Here is a 12,054-nt window from a genome sequence, read left to right as displayed (position 1 = left end):
CTCAGTACTCCTCACAGCTCATTAATAACACACAGGATATACTCAGCTCAGTACTCCTCACAGCTCATTAATAACACAGGATATACTCAGCTCAGTACTCCTCTCAGCTCATTAATAACACACAGGATATACTCAGCTCAGTACTCCTCACAGCTCATTAATAACACAGGATATACTCAGCTCAGTACTCCTCTCAGCTCATTAATAACACACAGGATATACTCAGCTCAGTACTCCTCACAGCTCATTAATAACACACAGGATATACTCAGCTCAGTACTCCTCACAGCTCATTAATAACACACAGGATATACTCAGCTCAGTACTCCTCACAGCTCATTAATAACACACAGGATATACTCAGCTCAGTACTCCTCTCAGCTCATTAATAACACACAGGATATACTCAGCTCAGTACTCCTCACAGCTCATTAATAACACAGGATATACTCAGCTCAGTACTCCTCTCAGCTCATTAATAACACACAGGATATACTCAGCTCAGTACTCATCACAGCTCATTAATAACACACAGGATATACTCAGCTCAGTACTCCTCTCAGCTCATTAATAACACACAGGATATACTCAGCTCAGTACTCCTCACAGCTCATTAATAACACAGGATATACTCAGCTCAGTACTCCTCACAGCTCATTAATAACACAGGATATACTCAGCTCAGCACTCCTCACAGCTCATTAATAACACAGGATATACTCAGCTCAGTACTCCTCACAGCTCATTAATAACACAGGATATACTCAGCTCAGTACTCCTCACAGCTCATTAATAACACAGGATATACTCAGCTCAGTACTCCTCACAGCTCATTAATAACACAGGATATACTCAGCTCAGTACTCCTCTCAGCTCATTAATAATACAGGATATACTCAGCTCAGTACTCCTCACAGATCATTAATAACACACAGGATATACTCAGCTCAGTACTCCTCACAGCTCATTAATAACACACAGGATATACTCAGCTCAGTACTCCTCTCAGCTCATTAATAACACACAGGATATACTCAGCTCAGTACTCCTCACAGCTCATTAATAACACACAGGATATACTCAGCTCAGTACTCCTCACAGCTCATTAATAACACACAGGATATACTCAGCTCAGTACTCCTCACAGCTCATTAATAACACACAGGATATATTCAGCTCAGTACTCCTCTCAGCTCATTAATAACACACAGGATATACTCAGCTCAGTACTCCTCACAGCTCATTAATAACACACAGGATATACTCAGCTCAGTACTCCTCTCAGCTCATTAATAACACAGGATATACTCAGCTCAGTACTCCTCTCAGCTCATTAATAACACAGGATATACTCAGCTCAGTACTCCTCCCAGCTCATTAATAACACATGATATACTCAGCTCAGTACTCCTCACAGCTCATTAATAACACAGGATATACTCAGCTCAGTACTCCTCACAGCTCATTAATAACACACAGGATATACTCAGCTCAGTACTCCTCACAGCTCATTAATAACACACATGATATACTCAGCTCATTAATAACACAGGATATACTCAGCTCAGTACTGACCCAGGCTACGTCCCAAATGGCCCCATATTACTTATTTTAGTAACACACTGCAGTGACCACACTGAGACCACAGCGATCAGAAGGGACCCTCCCTCAGCTTCCGGGAGATTCAGACTAAAACTACCAGCCATAGATGTCAGTAAGTTCAGAGTTGAAAGAAAGACAGGGCAGCGTCAGTGTACTACATAATGTTTCTCCCTCGTACTGTGAGTGTCTTTCTATCAGTCAGTAACAGTATGTACATATGTCCTCCTCTCTCACTAACAGCAGAAATACAGCACTCAGCCGTGTGGCTAGAAACGACGCGCTCTTTGTGATCCATTATCTGATAGATAGAACACTATAAGCTTTAGAATGTAATAAGAGTGCCATGGTCTGTGTGACCTATCAGTTTAACTAGTGGAACCAGAAAGGAGATATTCTAAGAAGCGTCTGTACAGACATGATCCCCAGATCCCTGAACAGCAGAATACTGGACATAGATCTAGCTCTATATATATACGGCTCTGATTGGCCCTATCTCTGATTTATGCTAATCTCTGACCATGTAAAGCCTCACATCTTTAACAACTAAAAATAGTCTCCTTTTTTCTCCGGGCTCCACAGAGCTAAATACCGTATTAATGCTAGAAAGAATGTGATGAGCAATGTTAGAGGGATATGAAATGGAGAGAGACATATATAGAGATATGAAATGGAGAGACATGTAGAGAGATATGAAATGGAGAGAGACATATAGAGAGATATGAAATGGAGAGAGACATATAGAGATATGTAATGGAGAGAGACATATATAGAGAGATATGAAATGGAGAGAGACATATAGAGAGATATTTAATGGAGAGAGACATATAGAGAGATATAAGTAATGGAGAGAGACATATAGAGAGATATGAAATGGAGAGAGACATATAGAGAGATATGAAATGGAGAGAGACATATAGAGAGATATGAAATGGAGAGAGACATATATAGAGAGATATGAAATGGAGAGAGACATATAGAGAGATATGAAATGGAGAGAGACATATATAGAGAGATATGAAATGGAGAGAGACATATAGAGAGATATGAAATGGAGAGAGACATATAGAGAGATATGAAATGGAGAGAGACATATATAGAGAGATATGAAATGGAGAGAGATATGAAATGGAGAGAGACATATAGAGATATGAAATGGAGAGAGACATATATAGAGAGATATGAAATGGAGAGAGACATATGTAGAGATATAAGTAATGGAGAGAGACATATAGAGAGATATGTAATGGAGAGAGACATATGGAGAGATATGTAATAGAGAGACATATAGAGATATGTAATGGAGAGAGACATATATAGAGATATGTAATGGAGAGAGACATATAGAGAGATATGTAATAGAGAGACATATATAGAGAGATATGTAATGGAGAGAGACATATATAGAGAGATATGTAATGGAGAGAGACATATAGAGAGATATGTAATAGAGAGACATATAGAGATATGTAATGGAGAGAGACATATATAGAGAGATATGTAATGGAGAGAGACATATATAGAGAGATATGTAATGGAGAGAGACATATATAGAGAGATATGAAATGGAGAGAGACATATAGAGAGATATGTAATAGAGAGACATATATAGAGAGATATGTAATGGAGAGAGACATATATAGATATGTAATGGAGAGAGACATATATAGAGAGATATGTAATGGAGAGAGACATATAGAGAGATATGTAATAGAGAGACATATATAGAGAGATATGTAATGGAGAGAGACATATAGAGAGATATGTAATAGAGAGACATAGAGATATGTAATGGAGAGAGACATATAGAGAGATATGTAATGGAGAGAGACATATAGAGAGATATGAAATGGAGAGAGACATATAGAGAGATATGTAATGGAGAGAGACATATATAGAGAGATATGTAATGGAGAGAGACATATATAGAGAGATATGTAATGGAGAGAGACATATATAGAGATATGTAATGGAGAGAGACATATAGAGAGATATGAAATGGAGAGAGACATATATAGAGAGATATGTAATGGAGAGAGACATATATAGAGATATGTAATGGAGAGAGACATAAATAGAGAGATTGAAGTTAAGGGACGAGAGATACTGTGGATTAGAGTAACTTGGATCAGGTAGGTACTGTTTGTTGCCTCCACCAATCATATCACTCCATTCATTTATGACATCATCACCCTGTGGTGCAGTTTGATGACGTCACTGTGGCCGCCAGAGGTAGGTACCAGGTCGCGTCAGGCATGTTGCGTGTTCTGTGTTTTCGTGACGCGTGTTGCACGTGTGTTGGGACATGCAACACTGACGTTTCTATTGTAGCTTGACGTCTGACGGGTGTGAACTCTCTTTCTGATTGGCAGAATATCAACCAATTAGAGCTCTTTGGAGACATCTCCACACTCCCGGACATCTACTCCCCCTCGGTGAGTACACACCCCCCTCCCTCTCGCTCTCTCCTGACATTTGATCAGGGCGTAGTTAGACCACTGTTTTGCATGTGTGTGTCTGTTTAGCTCCCCTGAGGGTGGAAAGTAGTTTTCACCTGTTCCTCCCCATTCTCCTCTCTTCCCTCAGACCCCAGCCTCTCCAGCCAACACCCTGGACCCCTCTCTGGGCCTGCAGCCCACAACGGAACTCTTCACCCCCTTCAACCCAGCCTCCGTACCCTCAGGTAGGAACTCTCCCCTCTTCTCCTCTCTTCTTCTCTCCTCTCCCCTCTCTTCTCCTCTCTTCTTCTCTCTTCTTCTCTCCTCTCCCCTCTCTTCTCCTCTCTTCTTCTCTCCTCTCCCTTCCTCTCCCCTCTCTTCTCCTCTCTTCTTCTCTCTTCTTCTCTCCTCTCCCCTCTCTTCTCTCTTCTTCTCTCCTCTCCCTTCCTCTCCCCTCTCTTCTCCCCTTTTCTCCTCTCTTCTAATCTCCTCTCCCCTCTCTTCTCCTCTCTTCTCCTCTCTTCTTCTCTCCTCTCCCCTCTCTTCTATGATATGACTGATGCTCATCGTGGATGTAATGATCGTAGTTCAGCAGAACAATTAAGACACAACATTAACCACAGGCTAAAGTAGGTCACTACTGCAGTGGTACATGGGGTACTCTGTGTGTGTGTGTGTTTATGTGTGTGTTTGTGCGTGTGTTGATGCGTGTGTTTGTGCGTGTGTTTATGCGTGTGTTTGTGCGTGTGTTTGTGCGTGTGTTTATGCGTGTGTGTTTGCGTGTGTGTTTGCGCGTGTGTTTATGCGTGTGTTTGTGCGTGTGTTTATGCGTGTGTTTGTGCGTGTGTTTATGCGTGTGTTTATGCGTGTGTTGTGCGTGTGTTTATGCGTGTGTTTGTGCGTGTGTTTATGGGTGTGTTTGTGCGTGTGTTTATGTGCGTGTGTTTGTGCGTGTGTTTGTGCGTGTGTTTATGTGTGTTTGTGCGTGTGTTTATGTGTGTGTGTTTATGTGCGTGTTTGTGCGTGTGTTTATGTGTGTGTTTGTGCGTGTGTTTATGTGTGTGTGTGTTTATGTGTGTGTTTGTGCGTGTGTTTATGTATGTATTTATGTGTGTGTTTGTGTGTGTGTTTATGTGTGTGTGTTTATGTGTGTGTGTTTATGTGTGTGTTTGTGTGTGTTTGTGCGTGTGCGTGTGTTTATGTGTGTGTGTTTGTGTGTGTGTTTGTGCGTGGGTTTATGTGTGTGTGTTTATGTGTGTGTTCGTGCGTGTGTTTATGGGTGTGTTTGTGCGTGTGCTTATGTGTGTGTTTGTGCGTGTGTTTATGTGTGTGTTTGTGCGTGTGTTTATGGGTGTGTTTGTGCGTGTGTTTATGTGTGTGTTTGTGCGTGTGTTTATGGGTGTGTTTGTGCGTGTGTTTATGTGTGTGTGTTTATTTCTGTGTTTGTGCATGAGTATAACTCTCTCCTCTCCTCTCTGTGTCCAGGTTATGTGACGATGGGAGCAGTACCTCCAGGTCAGGTGTGGTCCCAGCAGGCGTTTGCAGCCCAGGCAGGTCCTCTGTTCGGGGTCCCGTCCCCCCTGGGTCAGTCCCTCCCTGTAGCCCAGGTCCTGCCTGGAGGCCAGCCTCTCATCTGGGGCCAGGCCAACCTCTTCCCTGCTACACAGCAGCAGTGGGCCGCCATGACTGGAGCAGGTATATACACACAGACACATACATGTACGTATGCACGCACACACACACACACACGCATGCACATACATACATGCGCGCACACACAGTAAAGTGTATTTTCCTGTGTGTAGGGTTCCCTGCTACAGCCTACCTCCCAACCCAGCCAGGGTCTCTGCCTGCCATGTTCCTCCCAGTTAATCAACCCTGCGACAGCCTATCATCTGCCGGCGCTGCCTCTAACCCCGCCCCCTCATCAGCCTCCAGTCCACAGCATGCAGAGAGGCAGCGGCAGAAGATGAGCAAGGTACGATCATTTTATTCCAGCCATTTTATTTAAACCAAACAAATCAATGGAGAGTCAAGTCACATTTAGGGTAATGGCCTGGCCACGACACAAAAGCTCTATACAAAAGCTTTTTATTGCCCAACATCTTACATAGTGTGTCTTTAACATCTTCTACTCTTTCTGTAGGAGATGTTTAAGGACTTCCAGCTAGCGAAGCCCCCTGCCATGCCTGCTAAGATGGGGGACCAGCACCAAAGTCTAGCGGGGACCTCAGAGGCCTTCAGTTCCTATTTCAGCCGCGTGGGGACCGTCACCGATACAGACGACTGTGACGACTTTGACATCTCTCAGCTCAACCTCACTCCTGTCACCTCCACCACGCCCTCCACTAACTCACGTATGTACACACACCTGGCTGGTTGTTTAAGAGATGACTTTCTGTTTGGAAGTTTCCTCCAGCCCTCAGTCCATTCCACCTCCGTGTTTGCCTCCACTCCCAGTCTTGTTTACTTTCTGTATCTCATTTGATCAATTGTAATTTGTTTTATTGTATGTGTCGCTGCAATTCATCTTTTAGCTATCATCGTCATCATCATCATCAATAAAACTAAAGAGAGACAGTCGTTGTCCCCCTCTCCTCCCCCAGCTCCGACCCCGGCCCCCAGACAGAGTTCTCCATCTAAATCGTCGCTGTCTCACGTTAGTGACCACATTGACCACATCAGTGACCCTCCTACAGACGCCACCGACCCCCCCACAGATGACTCGTTCGGCGAGGTGGAGGGCTCCCCCAGTCGCAGTGGAGAGGAGGATGCGGTGAGTGACTGTGTGTGTGTGTGCGTGCCCGGAGAGTGTGTGTGTGTGTGTGTGTGTGTGTGTGTGTGTATTTAGATCTGTTGATGAATAGGCTGTGTAGCAGCACAGTGGGCCAGGTAATTATTCTCTCTGATTGGCTACTCTCATAGCTGGCCTGTTTGTGTGTGTGTGTGTGTGTGTGTGTGTGTGTGTGTGTGTGTGTGTGTGTGTGTGTGTGTGGCCAGTAAAGCATTAAATTAGCTGCTTGAAGTGTCAGATAGATCATTAAGATGTTATTAATGTTAGCAGGTAGCTCCATACATCATCTGATCTGTAGCACCATGTTATTATTCAACTGATGAACTACAGGAGAGAAAAAACCCCTAGGGTCTTTTCTAGGGCAATTAATATTTATTATTCACCAAATCTATATGAGAGAGAGAGAGAGAGAGAGAGAGATGAAAGCACTGGAGTCACCAACCTGACAATGGTGAAAGAACTGAATTGGAAGCTATGCCTTCTACCATTGATTCTGTTGACCGTTAATTCCTAAGTATCCCCCCTCTCCTGTCTCTCTCTCTCTCTCTCTCTCTCTGACAGAGGGGTAACTCAGCTGAACCAGGGGGATCTAGATATTTTTCCATATTACTATGGAACAAAACCCAAATAAGAGTGAGAGAGAGAGAGAGAGAGGGGGGAGAGAGAAGGGGAGAGAGAGAGGAACAGAGAGAGGGAGAGAGCGAGAAGCAGCCTCCCACTCTGTGGCGAGGGAGTTAGTGTAAAGAGCAGAAGTGTTTCAGGAATCAATAGAGGGGACTTTTAGAACAGCTCAGTGTGTGTGGGTGTGTCCATCCTTTCTCTCCTTTAGTACACTGCTACTCTGTCACTTTGCTGCCTGTATTTTCCTATTTTCTTATCCTGATTTCACCTACAACTTTTTCTTTTTCTTTCTTCCCTTACTTCCCTGCTCTTCTTTCTCCTCTCCTCTCCTCTCCTCGCCTCCCCTCCCTCCATCCCTCTCTCCAGGCGTGTGGGTCTGGGTCTCCATGTCCCAGTGAGACAGCAGGTTCTAGTCCAGCCCAGACCAGTCCACCTGCCGACAGCTAGATAGATGCTGGCTGGGTGCTGGGTAGGTATCTATCCCTCCTTCCTCTCCTCCTTCTCCTGCCTTCTTCCTCTGCTTGCTGTCAGCCTGCCTGTTCCAAGCGCACCTTTTCTGATCTTCTGTTCATCCGCTCTACTCTCTCTCTCTTTCTTTCTCTCCAGTCTTCCCTTTTTATCTCTCCCTTCTCTCTCATCCTGCCTGCTGCTTGCTCTGATGATGGCATGATGTGTCTGACTGCCTGTGGTTGTATTGTGTGGTTCTGCACCTGTGTGTGTGTGTTGTTGTGTATCTGTGTTTGCTCTCCCTATAACCACCAGAGGTGTGTGAGTATTACTGCAGTGTGTGTCTTTAAAACAATCTGATGACTTCCTTAATGTGCATGGCCATGCTGTCATGATGTTGTGTTCTGTTAGTCATGCATAGCTACATCTTTGCCATGGAATAAATATTGCGATACTGGTATCGTCACAGCCCTAGTATAATTAAGCAATAAGGCCCGAGGAGGTGTGGTATATGGCCAATATACCACGGCTAAGGGCTGTTCTAATGCACGACGCATCGCGGTATATTGGCCATATACCACAGGCCTCCGAGGTTCCTTATTGTTATTATCAAACTGGTTACCAACGTAATGAAAGCAGTAAAAATAAATGTTTTCTCATACCCGTGGTATACGGTCTGATATACCACGGCTTTCAGACAATCAGCATTCAGGGCTCAAACCACCCGGTTTATAATATATGGTATATAATGGGATGTAAAATGTATATATCTTAGACTGCCTTTCAGGTTAACAGAATGTTTTGCATTGAGAGACTTTCCACCACTGGCAGTGGCTTTACATGATCTCTGACACAATTCATCTGCTTATCTAGAACTTTGTGTGTAAGGATAGGGGTGTCAGTCACACCCACACACAGGGAACTATGTAATGACAGTGTTTTCATCACTAATACTGGGCTGCCACCACTAATGACTGGCTGCTATTAATTTGCATGAATTAAAACCCATGAAGAATCCTAAACCCAATCACTACTCTGCAGACAGCCATCAGACCTGCTGGGATATGTTCTCCCATTCAAGTCTGCTACACAAACACGCATGCGCGCACGTACACACTTTCACATGCACTCCCGTACACACACACACAATGCTGTAGGAGGGAGGCAGACTTGAGTCATAATAACTAGTCTCCCAGTCAGACACACACACACACACACACACACACACACACACTATAGGGCTGGGAATTGCCAGGGACCTCATGATATATCACGATACTTAGGTGCCGATACGATATTTATTGCGATTCTCTCGATTATCACAATTCTATATGTATCGTGATTCAGTACTGTGATTTTAATGCGATTCCATGGTCCAAAGGTATTGCTCACCACGTGTCTGCTGCAGAGGGACAAGAGAGAGCCATGAGAAAACCAGTTTTTATCAGTCATGGCAATTAAAGTGCTGAAAACAAATGGTCTCCCTTTTTAAAAAGAAGATGGAGAACAAGCTATGAAGGAAAAATACTGAGTTTTAGTGCAGGTACAACCAACTAGAGCAAAAGTTATATTGCAATATTGTTAAAACAATACGATACGATATATGATCAACAAGAATTCCCCTATATTTAACTGTATAGATTTCTTCCATCACTAACGCTCTATCTATGCATACAACAATACACTCGACCCAGCAGCGTGGCTGGTCTCTCTGTCTGTAGCAGGGTGCTACTGTCCTCTGGTGTTGACAACAGGAACTGAATGTGTTGAAACTGGGATTTGAGACTAAGGAATAGGTAGACAGAAGGGGACCTGGGTTCAGGCCAGACTCGGGACCAAATACTTGTACTTTGAGTGTTTGCTTGAGTCTACCTGGAGTGCCACATGGGTAGGGTTTGCGGTTTTGGGACTTTTTTTACTGGTTTGATTAAGCCAGACAAGCTCAAACAGGCACAAATAAAGTATTTGAAACCCAGGTCTGGTTCAGACCAAGTGGGTCATGCTAATGCTAACATGCTAACAGTGTCTCCTCTCTCTCTGTCTGCAGGGGAAGGATCTCTGTCTGCAGGGGAAGGATCCTCTCTACGCCCAGGTCAACAAAGGGAAGAAAGAGACACACTGAACACTGGACACTGGACTGACCAACCAACGCTGACCAACCAACCCGATGTGTGTGTGTGTGTGTGTGTGTGTGTGTGTGTGTGTGTGTGTGTGTGTGTGTGTGTGTGTGTGTGTGTGTGTGTGTGTGTGTTACTCCTCTCAAGCAGCAGCCTGGTCACCCCTCTAACAAAGGATGGAATGCTCCATCTACTCCCTCTACTCTCTTTTCATTCATTCCTTTCATCTCTCTGTCTCTCTCTCTCCCTCCATCAAACGTTGCTAGAGACTATGCTGCCAAAAGGGGACTGGGCCAGGTGTTGTCTCCCTTCCTAACTCACACAGTGTTATCAGACATGGACCAAATTAGTGTCTGTAGCAAGTGGATCCTGTGGGACGAGCCAGGAATGGTATGCTGGGATCCTTATTTCTGATTAGCCGGTTTATTGGGACCTTGGCATCTGATTGGCTGTTTGGGTGTTTCACCTTCATGTGAGCGTCTGCTGGATGACTATGCAGAAACAGACTCTCTGGGAGCTACTCACACACACACACACACACACACACACACACACACACACACACACACACACACACCGACACAGTGTTTTGCCAAATGTCTCTTCTCAGACAGATTCAGAGGGAAGGCTTCAGAGGGAATGGACTCAGCGGGGCATGGATGTTGCCAGCCTAACGGGCACCGCCTGGCATGGATGTTGCCAGCCTAACAGGCACCGCCTGGCATGGACGAACATTGCCAAATTACCGGGCACCCCCGCCTTCGGATGGATGTTGCCAAACTAACTGATTCTGTGATTGAACTGCTCATTCTCTATAATAGCTTTTGTACAATATCGATTAAAACAGACAAGGGGAAATTGAGTTTTTATTTTATAAATCCATCAAGACGCTCTACTGTCAGCTCTACTGGAGTTGCACAGTCACATGGCTTTAAGAGACCTGATCGTTGGTTTGCCAAACTCATTTTGTAAATAATAATAATAATAACAACAACAACAACAATGATCATTCTGTCCGCAGGACTTCTGTGCCATAAAATAGGCAGGCTTCAGTTATGCAACCAGAAGGTATCAAGCAATACCAACATCTCCTCTGTCTGTCTGTCCAGGCTTCTGTTGCTCTCTCAATGCCTGACGTTGTTCGGTCCATGATCCTTTAAGTGTCTTTCCCTAACCTCGTCTATACTGCAGTCCTTTATTGATCCATATCCATGTGCCCTGTAACCTTGTACAGTCATACCATCATCCCGTCTGTGCGTCATATCATTTCTCAGTCTGAGTGACAGGAGCATTACCCATCATCACAACCACACCAGACACTCCCTACAGCTGTATGTCTGTCATCGGCCCCTAACCCTGGTCGTCTGTCTGTCTCCATGCCTGTCTGTCTGCCGGTCTATCCGTCCGTCTGTCTCTGCTAGTACTACATCAACTGTGATGCCAATGACTCCCTATTTTATGGCCAGAATCTCTGTGTAATTAGACTTCTCTGGACTGACAACTGATTAATAATGACGTTTGGACAATAGAAGAAGAAGATGAGGAAGTGGACTAAAAGGGGAAAAAAATGCTGTTTGATTAGTAACATTTCTAGACATATTTTAACCTTACCTCAGATAACGGTTTCTTAATGTAAATTGACACATTATTTTTATCTTTATGAATACAACAGCATTCTACAGTGGATTTTTAGAGGACTTTTATTTTCTGTTGATTTACATCTCCACCATGTATTACAGTTCCTATTAAACACATCCCAATGACAGCTGGTTCCGGGTGATCACTACGCATGTGACGTGTGCGTGCCTAATCTCTTTGTCTTCTCTCACCTGCCTGACAGACACAGGACGGCTTTAATGATGGTTTAGTAGACTACTTGTATGAATAATATCCTACAGTACACATGTACTGTATGTTTCTCTAACTAGCCATATTAAGTACACATAACGTATTATTATGTCCAAGTTTTTACACATCCATTTAAATCTGTGTTTCTGTATCTTGTATGGCTTGTGTCTTCTGAATGCAGTTTAAATAC

The 12,054-nt window shown here is 44.0% G+C and overlaps 1 protein-coding gene across 1 annotated transcript in view; it reads left to right on the top strand.

The window, feature by feature from the left end:
- Positions 1 to 11,781, top strand: part of LOC115192418 (disabled homolog 1) — a gene marked incomplete in the record, with an annotated part of 82,875 nt that extends 71,094 nt beyond the window's left edge. Inside the window, 7 exon segments of the mRNA XM_029750906.1 lie at positions 3,972 to 4,034; positions 4,186 to 4,282; positions 5,523 to 5,732; positions 5,843 to 6,015; positions 6,184 to 6,394; positions 6,644 to 6,813; positions 9,947 to 11,781. Coding sequence (XP_029606766.1) covers positions 3,972 to 4,034; positions 4,186 to 4,282; positions 5,523 to 5,732; positions 5,843 to 6,015; positions 6,184 to 6,394; positions 6,644 to 6,813; positions 9,947 to 10,021 — 999 coding nt within the window.
- Positions 11,782 to 12,054: the final 273 nt, after the last annotated feature.

Source organism: Salmo trutta, chromosome 4, assembly GCF_901001165.1.
Source record: "Salmo trutta chromosome 4, fSalTru1.1, whole genome shotgun sequence".
NCBI lineage: Eukaryota > Metazoa > Chordata > Actinopteri > Salmoniformes > Salmonidae > Salmo > Salmo trutta.
Note: the sequence above shows the minus strand (reverse complement) of the source record. Positions and strands in the feature narration are given on the sequence as shown.